An 18,072-nucleotide genomic window follows, 5' to 3' on the forward strand; every position below is an offset into this window, starting at 1 on the left:
CAGACTACTCTTTGCATTATGCTGATAGATACTCTAGGCCCAAAGGGCAGAACATTCATGGACAAAGAACAGCATGGAAATACCATGGGAGATATTATGCAAAGGAGAAAAGGGCATGACTAGCACGAGGAAGATAGTGTTCTCACTGGAAGAAGTTGAACCATTTTACAAACAAGTGTATATTTACATGGTTGAAAATGTGTTGCTGGAAAGGCACAGCAGGTCAGGCAGCATCCAAGGAGCAGGGGAATCGACGTTTCGGGCATAAGCCCTTCTTCAGGAGTGAGGAAAGTGTGTCCAGCAGGCTAAGATAAAAGGTAGGGAGGAGGGACTTGGGGAAGGGACGTTGGAAATGCGATAGGTGGAAGGAGGTCAAGGTGAGGGTGATAGGCCGGAGTGGGGTGGGGGCGGAGAGGTCAGGAAGAAGATTGCAGGTTAGGAAGGCGGTGCTGAGTTCGAGGGATGTGACTGAGACAAGGTAGGGGAGGGGAAATGAGGAAACTGGAGAAATCTGAGTTCATCCCTTGTGGTTGGAGGGTTCCTAGGCGGAAGATGAGGCGCTCTTCCTCCAATCGTTGTGTTGCTATGGTCTGGCGATGGAGGAGTCCAAGGACCTGCATGTCCTTGGTGGAGTGGGAGGGGGAGTTGAAGTGTTGAGCTACGGGGTGGTTGGGTTGGTTGGTCCGGGTGTCCCAAATGTCCCAGATGCCTCATCTTCCGCCTAGGAACCCTCCAACCACAAGGGATGAACTCAGATTTCTCCAGTTTCCTCATTTCCCCTCCCCCCACCTTGTCTCAGTCAAATCCCTCGAACTCAGCACCGCCTTCCTAACCTGCAATCTTCTTCCTGACCTCTCCGCCCCCACCCCACTCCGGCCTATCACCCTCACCTTGACCTCCTGGCGCACGGTATTGGGGGCAAAGTACTAGATTGGATAGAGAATTGGTTGGCTAATAGGAAACAAAGGGTAGTGATTAACGGCTCCATTTCAGAATGGCAGGCAGTGACCAGTGGGGTACCGCAGGGATCCGTGCTGGGACCGCAGCTTTTTACAATATATGTAAATGATATAGAAGATGGTATCAGCAATAACATTAGCAAATTTGCTGATGATACAAAGCTGGGTGATAGGGTGAAATGTGATGAGGATGTTAGGAGATTACAGGGTGACCTGGACAAGTTAGGTGAGTGGGCAGATGCAGTTTAATGTGGATAAATGTCTGGTTATCCACTTTTGTGGCAAGAACAGGAAGGCAGATTACTACCTCAATGGTATCAAATTAGGTAAAGGGGCTGTTCAGAGAGATCTGGGTGTTCTTGTCCACCAGTCAATGAAGGCAAGCATGCAGGTACAGCAGGTCGTGAAGAAGGCTAATAGCATGCTGGCCTTCATAACAAGAGGAATTGAGTATAGAAGCAAAGAGGTGCTTCTGCAGCTGTACAGGGCCCTGGTGAGACCACACCTGGAGTACTGTGTACAGTTCTGGTCTCCAAATTTGAGGAAAGACATTCTGGCTATTGAGGGAGTGCAGCGTAGGTTCACGAGGTCAATTCCTGGAATGGCAGGATTGCCTTACACGAAAAGACTGAAGCGACTGGGCTTGTATACCCTTGAGTTTAGAAGACTGAGAGGGGATCTGATTGAAACGTATAGGATTATGAAAGGATTGGACACTCTGGCAGGAGGAAACATATTTCCACTGATGGGGGAGTGCCGAACCAGAGGACACAACTTAAAAATACGGGGTAGACCATTTAGGACAGAGATGAGGAGAAACTACTTCACCCAGAGAGTGGTGGCTGTGTGGAATGCTCTGCCCCAGAGGGCAGTGGAGGCCCAGTCTCTGGATTCATTTAAGAAAGAATTGGATAGAGCTCTTAAAGATAGTGGAGTCAAGGGTTATGGAGATAAGGCTGGAACAGGATACTGATTGGGAATGATCAGCCATGATCATATTGAATGGCGGTGCAGGCTCGAAGGGCTGAATGGCCTACTCCTGCATCTATTGTCTATTGTCTATTGTCTATTGTCCAACGCCCCTCCCCCAAGTCCTTCCTCCCTACCTTTTATCTTAGCCTGCTGGACACACTTTCCTCATTCCTGAAGAAGGGCTAATGCCTGAAATGTCGATTCTCCTGCTCCTTGGATGCTGCCTGACCTGCTGCGCTTTTCCAGCAACACATTTTCAGCTCTGATCTCCAGCATCTGCAGTCCTCACTTTCTCCTCGTATATTTACATGGTCAAAAGCAAATACAGATGGCCAACGGAGAAAAAAATTGGCAAATACTGACAAATCACCTTAAACCACCTAACCCAACCAATTGTTCATCCAGTCTGGTTGATTGGTGACATATGATTTAGTCTGTTGTAATGATGACTGCAGAAGAACAACATCAGGTCAACAACATCAGGTCAGATAGACACCAATGTGTTGTCCAGCATCATGGCCTTTGCAGACTTGTGAGAATTGGCTCAACGTGTTGATCCAAAAATGAAGCCCTCAGAAGTAATATTAAGGCTATATGATGGCACCATACTCAACCCAAGAAGACAGATTACTTTGCAAACCCAGTGCAGTAATGTTCCTCCCACTGAGGGGCAAAAGTCCCATTCTCCATCAATTTAGCCCAGCCCTGTTGTGCATTATGTCTGAGGGACAGACAGCTTCTGGACCTGTCAGGTAGCGTCTTTCCTTTTGGAGACTGGGAAGATTCAAACTATCCCCACAAAATGTTACTCCAACTCTAACTTAAAGTTCACAGCTATCTTTCATTTCTATTTCCCTCCAACTGTTTGACATACAATTTCAATTCATAATCAGCCTTTGACCTAATTAATAAAAATTAACAAAATAATTCTTGATGACTCTTATTATGAAGGAAACGAGTCAAAGTAGTCGCAGTCTGCTACCATTTTGTTTTAGTTTTCTGTTTCCTTTTTATTATTATCTATTTTGTTGCTATGTTTGTCACTCTAAATAAACTTTACCATGCGATCTCAAATTTTGAAATAAATAATAAGATAGGATGTGTCTGAAGAATAACAAATGTACCTCAAAAGTTGCTGTATGTCATATCTTGGATCAATGCTGAGATGATTTTGCATATGTAACAGGTTTTATTTAAAGTGCTTTAAAATGTCCATTCCATGCGTCAGCTCTGGCTTCCATCTCTTTTTACAGCTTATTTATTTTACCCTAAGTCCACAGCCAGGTTGAACAAATCAAGCTCAGTGAGCATTAATTGCAAACAAACTCATGCCACCAAACTCAACAAATGAATGCTCCAACCACGAAAGCAAAACACTGTGGATGCTGCAGTAAGAAAATGAATGAGTTATGCTTTTATCAGTTTACAATGCTGTGTTTACTGCTCACAGTGTGGCCTCCTCCATGTAGGGGGGACCCAAATGGAGATGGGGTGACTGCTTTTCAAAGCACTTCTGTTCAGTCTGCAAGCATAGTTCAGTGATTCCAGTTGTTTGTCATTTTGCTTCTCAACCTTACTCCCACTCTGGCATTCCTCGGCTGCTGCAGTATTGCAATGAAATACAATGCATTATAAAGAGCAACACCTCCCCTTTTACTTATTAATGTTAAAGCCTCTGGATTCAAATACAGGTTTCCCTCCATTTTTTTCTGTATTTTATTTTCTTACTGACTTTTTTTCTTCATTCACTTATTATGACCAGATAGAAGATCCGCAAAAGCATTCATAACTCATCGTTCTTTGGGCCTGAGTTTTAATAGAGGAAGGGAGAGGTATGGGTTACCCACAGCACCAAGAAGAGAAATATAAGCTGGAGCGAGTTCAGAGAAGATTTACCAGGATGTTGCTGGGTATGGAAGGTTTGAGTTATAAAGAAAGGCTAGATAGGCTGGGACTTTTTTCACTGGAGCGTAGGAGGTTGAGATGCGACCTTATCATAGAAGTTTAAAAACTTCTATGGAGTACAGATTGAGTTAATGGTAGGTTTCTTTTCCCTAGGATGGGTGATTTCAAGACTAGGGGGCACACTTTTAAGGTGAGAGTAGAGAGATTTTTTAAAAATGGATAATTGTTTTAGACAGAGGTTGGTGCAAATGTGGAATGAACTTCCTGTGGAAGTGGTCGATTTGGGTACAATTACAATGTTTAAAAGACATTTGGATAAGAATATGAATATGAAAGGTTTGGAGGGATATGGGCCAGGAGCAGGCACGTGGGACTACTTCCATTTGGGATTATGTTTAGCACAGATTGATTGGACCAAACGGTCTGTTTCTGTGCTATATGACTCTATTTAATGGTTGCTGGGCAGTTAATTGACTTGACACTGACCTCTGCCTCCATATAGCCAGGAAATCACATCTCTGACACCTCCAATAGTCACTATTTCTCTAGTCCCAGAAGCACTACAAGGAGCAGTGGGCATCGCTGGGATGACAGTCCATCCCATTTAAAGTGTTCTGCAATGGAACCCAGGATCTAAGGGAAGAATAGGGATTGAGGCATGCAAGACTTCAAAAGAGGTGTGACAGGCTAAATAGGAGGTGAGGAAAGACCAAGAAGGGGTCTCTAATGGCTGCAGGGGGTAAAGGAGGCATATCCTCTCATTGGCTATTAACTGTGAATAAATCCCGGTGTAGTGGGAGAAATCCTTAACTGACTACTAATTGGCTACATAAGGGACTCTGTTAACTCTCAGGCATACTGGTCTGCTGTCATTGCTACAATGTGGCAAGGAAAGAGATCGGAAGCTAGGCACTGGGAAATGAGTATCCAGCATGGGAACAATTTTAAGTGAGTTCCACATGTCTCCCCCAAACATCTGCCAACCCAGCCCAAGAAGATTGTAAACTCAAGCCCTGTATTTCTTTCTCATTACCATTCACTTTGGCTTTTGCACCATGAAGCCGTTTGTTGTTGAATTTCTACAAATTTGCACCCTATAACAAACACTCCCTTTTGTCCAACCTTTCCCTTTGGACCAACCAACCCCCAACTTCCCAATGTTTTCCTTCTTTAAAACTTATTACATTTCTATTTTTCCTCCTTTCTGATGAAAGGTCACAGACCTGAAACGTTATCTATGTTTTTCTCTCCACAGATGCTGCCTGACTTGAGTATTTACAGCATTTTCCATTTTTATTTAACCACTGTATTTCCCTGGATCTTACTGACATCATTTTGTGTTGATGCAAAAAGGACGAAAATAAGTGATTCAAACCATGATGGAAACATAGAGATATCATCAAACCAGCACTCAAAAAATGAGCAAATTCAGCCCGAAAATCTGCAATCTCATTGCTCTGTGTATGTGCAATCACACACATAAGTACAAGTGTATTTACACATATGTGCATGCACACACACACTCATATGAATCAGATTGAGTTAACAATCTGAAGTTCCCAGGAAGAACATTTTAAGTAATTGTAGTTATGTAGCTTATTAATAACATGACAGTAATTCATTTCAATTCATTCGCTGTGATTGCTGCTGGCCACTGGGGACATTAGGTCAACCACTAACACGTGAGCCCGTTGTAAAAGGCAATGTTTGACATTTGATAACTTGCTTTCTATACCGTAACTCTGTTCAAATGTGGATTTGCTGAATTTATTTTATTTTACTCTCTTATATTCAAATAAAGTCAAAAAAGATGTAATATTATGTGTTTGAATGTAAGCTTGATCCTGCAATACTGGGTAGATTATAACATGCAAAGAACAGTGTGTATGCCCACTATCTATTGTACCAAGCAATTAATAACCTGAGAGTGGGGCTGTATATTAAATAACATTGTCTCTCCTTTTGGAAGGAGGTAATATAAATCATAAAAGTACATGTTAATTAATACATTTTGCAAATAAAGAAATGACATTCCTGAGACATTTTCTGAAAAGAGTAACACTGCCATAGAAATTATCTCATTACATTGCATTGGCGTAAAGTTATTACAGTAATTTTGCTGCAATGGAGTGAACCATTTAAATCTTCTGGTAAGTATTTGCTTATGCAGTAAATCTTCTCCATAAGTCTCCTTTTCTGGGAGCATTCAAAAAGCTTTTTGTGAGCAAGATATTTGTGTTTGGAATTGTGTATACATTTCCTGTGTTTACAAAGAAACTTTCAGGTTGTGATTAACCAAAGCCGAAAGTTGGCTTTCTAATGTAAAGGCTTCTCTAAACTGTGTGTGTGTTAGGTTAGGATTCTTCTTGGACTGTCTGTGCTCTAGATTGCATTTAAGATGTGACTATATCTTTTAAGAAAATCATATTTGACAATTGTCAGTACCATGAATGTGTAGGAATACAGATGTTGTTCAGTCTATTGATGTTTTCAGATTGATGTTTATCTGACAAATCTAAGTTTGGTTTGCCATATAGTGGTAAGTATTGTTCAAATGTAATGTTATACTCACTGCTAATGTTTTTTTATGGCTTCAATATGTGAATTTCTACTGTCTGTATTTACTGATTCATTTGACCTTTTAAATTCACAAGATATTCAAATCAGTTCCCAAGAAATAACTGTACAAAATTCTGACTTATACATTGCTTTACTTGTAATACTGGCTACCAGTAATATGAGTTTTAAGCTTGCAGTAAGTTTTGAAGAGAGATGTAAAGTTTCAAATTTGGAAATTCATTTGGTTCAGCTGAGAAGCCAGAAATCCCTGGGAGTTTTGTTTCTGTCAATTGCTGTGAAACTTGGGGATTAAAGGGTTCAAATTATGCACAGCCAGTATAATTGCTGCTTATAGGTGCATATATCTTCTCAAGAACTATGTTTGTCTGGATATGTCTATTAATCCTTTGGGAACTGAAATACAACACTGGTTTTCAAAATGTATAGCTGCTCCTCTCCTACTTCTGAGAAGTGAAGATTTTATTATTGAAGAGAAATTATGAGAATAATTAGAGAGTGTACCGATTTAAAGAATACTGTTAACTGCACATTTCTTATGCAATAAACTGATCAATTTGATCATTACTTCACTGTCTCAATTCATTTTGATGCTGGAGTGAGACTCAAAGCATTGATGAACAGGCAACTTACAATATAAACTGTTATTCTGTTATTGACCAATTATTTTACAAGACATTTTGATGAGATTGGGGGCTTAGATTTTATCTGTACTAAAATGTATAAGAAAAAGAATATCTGTAGAGTCCCAACTGAAATAACTTTGATATCAGGTAGAACCTATATAAAGCAACCTGAACAAATTATTATAAGCATGCTTACCTGAAGTAACTCGCTAATTATACCATGTAGAAACACATGTAGTATCACACCATGTAGGAAATTTAATCTTAGCTAACTTGGACTATTCAGTTGAGGCAAATTGACATCAGAATTATGCACTTTAGTTTAAAAAGTCACACATTCAGCTTCTGCATAAAATTGGACTGCACTTTGAGATAGTAATGGTGAAGTTATCAATATTCACAATCATTATTCTCCTTAAACTACTGGAGTAGCAACTTCTGGCATTCACATATATGTAGTTATATGTAGAGATACAAAATGTTCAATCCATGATTCTAAACCTTTCAGAATTTCAAATCTTCCCAATCAATGAAAAGCTCCAAACTGATGGTAACTCACTTTTTTTATGCTGTCATTCATATGTGTTGAATAAGGTGCAATTAGATTTTTAATAATGTACTAGTTCATATAAATTGACAATTAGGCACAGTAGCTCTGAAAACTAATTTTACATTTCTATTTGTGGCATGTCAAATTCACTGCTGCGATACAAGTTATCACATTTTCAGAGTAATGACTCAGATCTTCGAATAGAAAGATAGTTGCAGCAGCGTAGGCAGGAGATGTCAATTAACACTATGCAGATGTTCTTGCACACCTGACTGTGTACAAATTGTTCAATGTCAATTACCTGGTGTCTGGAACGCTTTGAAGACATCACCAGCTCTGCATTAGAGTGAGACACTTGAAAGTTTCAACTCACTTACCCGATTTAGTTACCAAGGAAACACTAGAGGGATTGAAATCTGTTCCAGCACCTGGCTAACTATAAAATTTTCTGTCTGACACCATCGCCCCAAAGTCTTTCCAATTCGATGCACTCTGCTTCAGTTTCCAGGCCACCACCTACCCACAACCACACTACCAGATGTCACCCTAACCCCTTACCCATATACCTAACCCCCACAACACTTTATCCACATACCTCACTCACTCACATCCATTCACTAGGAATTATAACTGGTAAATAAGACAAGCTAACTATGATTGGAATTATCAGCAACAGAGTTCTTGAATATCAAGAAGAAACTTTTGAAATATTACATTAGCAGTGAATCAATATGAATAGCAATACAAAACATCTAAAAGAAACTAGGAAAGTATAATAAAAATAACTATTTAAAAATTGAAAGCTGCTAGATTTACAGTTGTAGAGGAGTTGGGAGGACACGTTGCAGCAGTACAGGAAATTTGTTCAGCCACTTTTGGAATGTTGCATTCAGCTATGGTCACCCTGCTATAGGAAAGATGTTGTGAAACTTGAAAGCTTTCAGAAAAGATTTACAAGAATGTTGCCAGCGTTGGACAGTTTGAACTATAGGGAGAGGCTGAGTAGGCTGGGGCTATTTTGCCTGAGCATCAAAGGCTGAGGGGTGACCTTCTAGAGGTTTATAAAATCATGAGACATGGATAGGGTGAATAGGCAAGGTCTTTTCCCCAGGAAAAGGGAGTCCAAAACTAGAGGGCACAGGTTTTAAGTGAGATGGGAAAGATTTTATAGGGACCTATAGGGCAACTTTCTCATGCAGAGGGTAGTGCATTTATGGAATGAGCTGCCAGAGGAAGTGGTGGAGTCTGGTACAGTTACAACATTTAAAAGGCATTTGTTGGTACAGTTACAACATTTAAAAGGCATTTGGATGGATATATGAATAGAAAGAGTCTCGGGGTATATGAGCCAAGTGTTGGAAAATGGGACTAGATTAATTTAGTATATCTGATTGGCATTGACACATTAGATCAAAAGGTCTGTTTTCGTGCTGTACGTCTCTATGACTCTATGCTATCTGTTGCTGCTTTTAAGAGACATCTCAGCTCCTCCAGTATCATGTTGGGACAATGTGCCTTCATAATGAGGCCTACCCAGCTTGCTTTGCTCGAGTGGTCAGCATTGTAATACTGCTTGCAAAAAGCACCGGCAGGTCAAAGAGCACTTTTCCTCTGATTGGCATTGGTCAGAATTGTTCCAAATCCATTCAGAAGTTCTGGGCCAGTTTTTTTTAACAAACTAAAACAGAAGTTGCTGGAAAATTTTTGCAGATCTGGCAGCATCTGTAGAGAGAAAGCAGAGTTAATGTTTCAGTCCAGCGACCCTTTTTCAGAACAAAAGAAGGTCACTGGATCCAAAGTGAGTTTTTACAATAATTTCTGTTTTTGTTGCTGATTTACAGCATCTGCAGCTCTTTGTATTTTGTTAAATAAAGTTTGTTTATGTTATTTAAGCTTCTATCTTAGTGGCAGATGGAGTTTAATTCAGATAAATGCGCGGTGCTGAATTTTGGGAAAGCAAATCTTAGCAGGACTTATACACTTAGTGGTAAGGTCCTAGGGAGTGTTGCTGAACAAAGAGACTTTGGAGTGCAGGTTCATAGATCTTTGAAAGTGGAATCGCAGATAAATAGGGTAGTGAAGAAGGCGTTTGGTATGCTTTCTTTTATTGGTCAGAGTATTGAGTACAGGAGTTGGGAGGTCATGTTGCAGCTTTACAGGACATTGGTTAGGTCACTGTTGGAATATTGCATGCAATTCTGTTCTCCTTCCTATCGGAAAGATGTTGTGAAACTTGAAAGGGTTCAGAAAAGATTTACTAGATTGTTGCCAAGGTTGGAGGATTTGAGCTGTAGGGAGAGGCTGAACAGGATGGGACTGTTTTCCCTGGAGTGTCGGAGGCTGAGGGGCGACCTTATAGAGGTTTACAAAATTATAAGGGGCATGGATTGAGTAAATAGACAAAGTCTTTCCCTGGGGTGGGGGAGTCCAGAACTAGAGGGCATAGGTTTAGGGTGAGAGGGGAAAGATACAAAAGAGACCTAAGGGCAGCTTTTTCACGTTGAGGCTGGTACGTGTATGGAATGAGCTGCCAGAGAAAGTGGTGGAGGCTGGTACAACCGCAACATTTAAGAGACATTTGGATGGGTATATGAATAGGAAGGGTTTGGAGGGATATGGGCCAGGTGCTGGCAGGTTGGACTAGATTGGGTTGGGATATCTGGTCGGCATTGGACCAAAGGGTTTGTTTCCATGCTGTACATCTCTATGACTATAAGTAATTTATTTCACTCTGAAAAATTGAAATTGAAAGTGAAGGATTCTTACATTTTTCATCCTGGTTTATGGTCTACAATAATGCCTCAATGGAATTGGCATCATATACTGTCTGATGTAGTATTCTTATTAATGTCTGGAGAGCCCCTAGGCTTGGCACTAAATTCAAGGAGAAATCCATGCCACAGTGAACACTAAATCTTTGTGGGAAGCTTTTGTCAGAGTCAAAGGTGAACACTTCACCTCTTTTCTAACTGTAAATTCGAGGCCATTAGCATTGCTAATTGTAACCTAACCAAAGGTTTTGATCCAATATCAAATTGTTCAGATCCTGATGATACTGTTGTCAGATTACGTTAGATCATCCCAAAAATTCAAATCTTAAATGCAAAATGTTTTGTTTTAACCATTTATTTGAACAGCAATTCCAATGAGTTATTGTACTCAATTTTGGGTTGAGATTGAAAGTTTGTTATGTGGCACTACATTGTGCTAAATGTGACAGATTTCAATCTTCCAACTCAAAAGTGAGCATTCATGAGGCATCAGCAACTGCAGAATTGTATTCAACTACTGTCTGTAACCTCACAGCATAATATATGCCTCACTCTACCATTACCACCAAGCCAGAGATTCAATCCTGATTTGATGAACAGTGCAAGAGGATGTTGTGTTCTATCTAGCAGTCAGTATGCCAGTATACTGTTAGGAGACATGCTCTTAATATCACCATTGTATCACATCTGAGTGTGGCACTGAGGAACTATAATAAAATTATAGTCAATGAGAACTGGGAGAAACTTGTTATATTCATACCTAGCACAAAGGAGGATGTTGCTGAGGTCAATCATCTCAGTTCCAAAACATCACTGCAGGTGTTCTGCACCATAGTGTCCTGGGGCCAACCAACTTCAGCTACTTCATCAATAACCTTCTGTCCACCATATGAAGTGAGGATAGTCTCCAATATTTCACAATGATCAGTATCATTCGCAACATCTCTGAGACTGATGAGGTCTATGTCTATACGCAGCAAAACATGGACGACATCCAGGCTTGAGCAGTTAAATGGCAAGTTAAATTCCCATTACACAAGTGGCAGGTAACGCCCATCTCAAATAAGAGAGAATCTAAGTATCACCTCTTGATGTTCATTGGCATTGCCATTCATGAATCTCTAACTATCAACTTTCTAGGCTGTTGATGCTTACCAGAAACAGAACTAGCTCAGCCGTATACATATACACGAAGATATAGCTACATTCTGAGGCTAAATTCTGCAGTGGGTAACACATGTCCTGTCTCCTACCTGCCATTTACAAGGCACGAGTCAGCATTGTGATGAAAGACTTAGCATTTGCCTCACTCAGTCTCACACCTAATTAACTACACAAATGGCCGCTTGGACCATTTTGGGCCAAATGACCTGTCTCCATGTTGTCGGGTTCTATGGCTCTATGACTGTAAGTGATTCCCCAAATTACTCACACTGACATCCTGATATCTTCTTAGTCCCCATTCCCAATTTATCCATTGAACACTTAACTCCCCAATGACCCCCTCACATTTCCCCACCAGTCTGACCCAACTACTCCCTTCCCACCCACTTCACACAACTGTCCTTAGGCTATCAACCTCTTCAGCTATCTGCCACCCTATCAGTTCACCCAATTGATCCACCTAGCTACCACTCTGCCACCATCCCTACCTTCCACTGTCCCTATCACTTTTTCTAATGCCTCTTGCCCCTCACCCACTATACCTCCTTACTCTTCCTACTCCAGCATCTGTCCTAGCCCTTTATCTGCTCAACTACCCTTCCTCCTCACTCATTCTACTCCCTTGTACACACTGACCTTCTCTCTGTAGTTAATCAAATAAGTTTTGGAACATTTAAACTTACCAGAATGCAGCACATTGCTGTTTTTCACATTGTGTACCCTCACAATTCATTTGCTACAGTGCTAATGACATTGATTTCACAAGGTATCGACTATCTCAATGAAATAATCTGCAAGAATCACTTGAAGCTGTGCAAAACACAGTCTGACAGAAATATTTTTAAAATGGGTTTAAGTGTTCCTGGCAAGACTGATATTTATTGACCATCATTGACTGTCCCCTTGCTGCGTCTGTGTAATTGTGAATGAATGATTGTCTATAATGCATGTAACCGCTCCTCAAACTACAGAGTCTTAAATCAGAAATCCTATGTCAGACTGCAAGCAAGGGGTCTAATATGAAATGAGCATAGCATTTTAAATTGAGTTACGAGTCAGCATGTAGCCATAGCAAAAAGAAATTGCTCTTATCTTGGATCCAACTGGCAAGGATGAAAACACTGCTGAGAGTAAATCTTGCCATAGAACTTTTATAAACGTCGTCAATTTAACAGAAATCATAAGAGTTTTACAGTACAGTAGGAGGCCATTTGACCCATCATGTTTGTACTGGCTTCCAAAAGAGCTCCCAGCTAGTCCCATTCTTCAGCCCTATCTCTGTAGTCCTCTAACTTCATCAGTTTCAAATAGAAACCCAGCTCTTTTCTGAAACCTCCTATGGAATCCACCTCTGCGACAATCCCAGACAACTCATTCCAAATATAACAACTCTCTGAGTAACGAAGTTTCTCCTGCTCTCACTCCTAGCTCTCTTGCTGGCAATCTTGAAATGGTGACCCTTAGTTATTGATATACTAACTTGTTGAAACGGAATATCCTTTGTTCACTGTCAAATTTGGTCCTACTTTTGAACTCCTAAATTACATAGAACATAGGACAGTACAGCACAGTACAGGCAGTTTGGCCCACGATGTTGTGCTGAGTATTTATCTTAATCTATGATCAACCCAACCTACACACCCTCAATTTACTGCTGCCAATGTGCTAGTCTAGCAGTTGCTTAAATATCCCTAATGTCTCTGATTCTACTACCTCCACTGGCAGTGCATTCCACACAACCACCACTCACTGCATAAAGAACCTACCTCTGACATTTCCCCTACACCTTCCTCCGATCACCATAAAATTATTCTCCCTCGTGACAATCATTTCTGCCCTGGGGAAAGGTGTCTGGCTATCTACTCTATCGATGTCTCTTATTACCTTATACACCTCTATCAAGTCATCTCTCTCCCTTCTCTCCAGTGTGAAAGGCCCTAGCTTAGTCAAACTCTCTTCATTAGACCAGCCCTCCAATCCAGGCAGCATCCTGGTAAATCTCCTCTGCACCCACGCTAAAGCATCTATATTCTTCCTATAATGAGGCGACCAGAGCTGGACACAATATTCCAAGTGTGGCCGAACCAGGGTTTTATACAGCTGCAGCAAAATCTCGTGGCTCTTAAACTTAATCTCCCTGTTAATGAAAACCAAAACACCGTACACCTTCTTAACAGCCCTATAAACTTGGGTTGTAGCTTTGTGAGATCTATGTATGTGGGCCCCAAGATCCTGCTGTCCCTCCACACTGCAAGGTATTTAGCTTTAACCCTGTATTCAGCATTCAAATTTGACCTTCCAAAATTAATCACTTTGCATTTATCCAGGTTCAACTCCATCTGCCACTTCTCAGCTCAGCTCTGCATCCTGTCAGTATCTTGTTGTAGTCTGCAACAGCCCTCAACACTATTTACAATACCATTGACATTTGTGTCATCAGCAAACTTACTAACCCATCCTTCCACTGCTTCATCTAAGTAATTTATGAAAACTTCAAAGAGCAGAGACTCAAGAATAGATCCCTGCGGGACACCACTGGTCACCGACTTCCAGATGGAATACTTTCCATCCACTACCACTCGCTGTTCTTTTGGCCAGCCAATTCTGTATCCAGACAGTCAAATTTCCCTGTATCTCATATCTCTTAACTTCCTGAATGAGCTTACCTTATCAAATGCCTTACTGAAATCCATATACACCACATCCTTTGTTCAACCTTTGTCAATTTGTCTTGTCACATCCTCAAAGAACTCAATAAGGCTTGTGATGCAAAGCCATGCTGACTATGTTTTAAACAAACTATGTTTTTCCAAATAGTCATAAATCCCATCTCTCAGACTCCTTTTCAGTACCTTGCTTACCACAGACGTAAGATTGACTGGTCTGTAATTCCCAGGGATTTCCTATCCCCTTTCTTGAACAAAGGAACAACATTCACATCCCTCCAATCACCTGGTACTACCACCGTGGAGAGTGAGGATGCAAAGGTCATCTCCAGAGGCACAGCAATCTCATTCATCACTTCTCATATATACTTCCTGGATATATCTGGTCCGGCCTTGGGAACTTAACTGTCTTGCTGCTTCCCAGAATTTCCAGCGCATCCACATTCTTAATATCACTCTGTTCAAGCCTACTAGCCTGGTCCACAGTGTTCTCACTGTCAACAAGGTCCTTCTCTCTAGTGAATATTGTAGCAAAAAACTTATTTAGACTTTCCCCTATCTCTTCAGACTCCAGGCACAAGTTCCCTCCACTATCCCTGATCATCTCCCCCCTCTCCCTGATCATTCTCTTATTCCTCACGTACGTGTAGAACGCCTTTTGGATTTCCCTAATCCTTCCCATCAAGGCTTTCTCATGCCCCCTCCTAGCTCGCCTCAGTCCATTTTTGAGTTATTTCCTACCAACCCAGAAATCCTCTAAAGCTGTGCCAGATCCTTGCTGCCTCAACCTTAAGTAAATTTTCTTCTTCCTCTTGATGAGAATCTTCTCTTCTCTTGTCATCCAAGGCTCCTTTCATTTTACCATTCCTTACCTGTCCCAGTGGAACAAAGTTATCCAACAAAGTGTTCCTTAAACAACCTCTACATTTCTGTTTTGCATTTCCCATAGAATAATTGTTCCTAATTTATACTCCAAATCTCCTGTCTAATAGCAGTATAATTTCACCTCCCCCAGTTAAATACCTTCCCATTCTGTCTGTTCTTATCCCTCTCCATGGCTGTGGTAAAGGTGAGGTAATTGTGGTCACTGTCACCGAAATGCTTTCCCACCGAGAGATCTGAAACCTGGCTTGGCTCTTTGCTTAGCACCAAATCCAATATGGCCTCCACCCTAGTCGACCAACCTACATATTAAATCAGGAATCCTTTCTGGACACACTTGACAAAAGCAGCTCCATCCAGACCACCAGCATTAAGGGGATGCTATCAATATTGGGGAAGTTGAAGTCACCCATGACAACAACTGTTACATCTGCACCTTTCCAAGAATGTCTGTCCAATCTGTTCTTCCATCTCTGCCCCTATTGGGGGTCTATAGAAAACACCCAATAAAGGTCACCTCTTAGTCTTCTCTGCTTCAAGGAGAATAAGCCCAATCTCTCTCATCTTTCCTTGTATCTAAAATCCTTCTTTAATGGTATTCTAGTAAATCTTCTTTTAACTGTCTCCAGGACTTTACTATCCTTGCTTAAATAATATGCCCAGAACTGAACATAATACTCCAAATCAGGCCTGACTAATTATTTGTAGGAGGAAGTGCTGGATATCTTGAAACGCATAAAAGTGAATAAATCCCCAGGACCTATTCAAGTGTGCCCTAGAACTCTGTGAGAAGCTAGGAAAGTGATTGCTGGACCTCTTGCTGAGATATTTGTATTATCGATACTCACAGGTGAGGTGCTGGAAGACTGGAGTTTGGCTAACGTGGTGCTACAGTATAAGAAAGGTGGTAAGAACAAGCCAGGGAACTATAGACCAGTCAGCCTGACCTCGGTGGTGGGCAAATTGTTAGAGGGAATCCTGAGGGACAGGATGTACATGTATTTGGAAAGGCAAGGACTGATTAGGGATAATCAATATGGATTTGTGTGTGGGAAAACATGTCTCACAAACTTGATTGAGTTTTTTAAAGTAACAAAGAGGATTGATGAGGGCAGAACAGTGGACGTGATCTACATGGACTTCACTAAGGTATTTGACAAGGGACCCCATCGGAGACTGGTTAGCAAGGTTAGATCTCATGGAATACAGGGAGAACTAGCCATTTGAATACAGAACTGGCTGAAAGATACAAGACAGAGGGTGGTGGTGGAGGGTTGTTTTTCAGACTGGAGGCCTGTGACCAGTGGAGTGCCACAAGGATCAGTGCTGGGTCCACTACCTTTCATCATTTATATAAATGATTTGGATGTGAGCATAAGAGGTATAGTTAGTAAGTCTGCAGATGACACCAAAATTGGAGGTGCAGTGAACAGCGAAGAAGGTTACCTCAGATTATAACAGGATCTTGACCAGATGGGCCAATGGGCTGAGAAGTGGCAGATGGAGTTTAATTTGAGCTGCTACATTTTGGGAAAGTAAATCTTAGCAGGACTTATACATTTCATGGTAAGGTCCTCGGGAGTGTTGATGAGCAAAGAGAACTTGGAGTGCAGGTTCATAGCTCCTTGAAAGTGGGGTCACAGGTAGATAGGATAGTGAAGAAGGCGTTTGGTATGCTTTCCTTTATTGGTCAGAGTACTGAGTGCAAGAGTTGGGAGGTCATGTTGCGGCTTTGCAGAACATTGGTTAGGCCACTGTTGGAATATTGCATGCAATTCTGGTCTCCTTCCTATTGGAAAGATGTGAAACTTGAAAAGGTTCAGAAAAGATCTACAAGGGTGTTGCCAGGGTTGGAGGATTTGAGCTATAGGGAAAGGTTGAATAGGCTAGAGAGCTGTTTTCTCTGGAGCATCAGAGGCTGAGAGGTGTCCTTATATGGGTTTATAAAATCATGAGGGGCATGGATAAGATAAATAGACAAAGTCTTTTCCCTGGGGTGGGGGAGTCCAGGACTAGAGGGCATAGGTTTAGGGTGAGAGGGGAAAGATGTAAAAGAGACCTAAGGGGCAACTTTTTTTGCGAAGAGGGTGGTACGTATATGGAATGAGCTGCCAGAGGAAGTGGTGGAGGCTGGTATAATTGCAACATTTAGATTAGATTAGATTAGATTACTTACAGTGTGGAAAAAGGCCATTCGGCCCAACAAGTCCACACCGACGCGCCGAGGTGCAACCCACCCAGACCCATTCCCTTACATTTACCCATTCACCTAACACTACGGGCAATTTAGCATGGCCAGTTCACCTACCCTGCACATTTTTGGACTGTTGGAAGAAACCGGAGCACCTGGAGGAAACCCACGCAGACACGGGGAGAATGTGCAAACTCCGCACAGACAAAGGCATCTGGATGGGTATATGAATAGGAGGGCTTTGGAGGGATATGGGCCAGGTGCTGGCAGGTGGGACCAGATTGAGTTGGGATATCTGGTCAGCATGGACGAGTTGGACCAAAGGGTCTGTTTCCATGCTGTACATCTCTATGACTTGCTCGCTTTTATAGTCTTTGCTTCTATTTATAACCCAAGGATCCTATAAGCCTTCTTAACAACTATTTCAACTTCTGGATTAGTGGTGCTGGAAGAGCACAGCAGTTCAGGCAGCATCCAACGAGCAGTGAAATCAACGTTTCGGGCAAAAGCCCTTCATCAGGAATAAAGGCAGTGAGCCTGAAGCATGGAGAGATAAGCTCGTGGAGGGTGGGGGTAGGGAGAGAGTAGCATAGAGTACAATGGATGAGTGGGGGAGGAGATGAAGGTGATAGGTCAAGGAGGAGAGGGTGGAGTGGATAGGTGGAAAAGAAGATAGGCAGGTCGGACAAGTCAAGGAGACAGTAACTGAGCTGGAAGTTTGAAAGTAGGATGAGGTGGGGGAAGGGGAAATGAGGAAGCTGTTGAAGTCCGCATTGATGCCCTGGGGTTGAAGTGTTCCGAGGCGGAAG

The 18,072-nt window shown here is 41.7% G+C and overlaps 1 protein-coding gene across 2 annotated transcripts in view; it reads left to right on the forward strand.

The window, feature by feature from the left end:
* Positions 1-18,072, forward strand: part of ntsr1 (neurotensin receptor 1 (high affinity)) — a 132,216-nt gene that overhangs the window by 50,701 nt on the left and 63,443 nt on the right. Inside the window, exon 4 of one of the 2 annotated variants that reach the window (XM_072556441.1) lies at positions 5,092-6,938. The exons of the other annotated variant lie outside the window; for it this stretch is intronic. Coding sequence (XP_072412542.1) covers positions 5,092-5,107 — 16 coding nt within the window. The 3' untranslated portion in view covers positions 5,108-6,938. Of the gene's footprint in view, positions 1-5,091; positions 6,939-18,072 lie in introns of those variants that run through there. 2 annotated transcript variants of the gene reach the window in all.

The sequence above is a fragment of the Chiloscyllium punctatum genome, chromosome 37, assembly GCF_047496795.1.
Source record: "Chiloscyllium punctatum isolate Juve2018m chromosome 37, sChiPun1.3, whole genome shotgun sequence".
NCBI classification, from domain to species: Eukaryota; Metazoa; Chordata; class Chondrichthyes; order Orectolobiformes; family Hemiscylliidae; genus Chiloscyllium; species Chiloscyllium punctatum.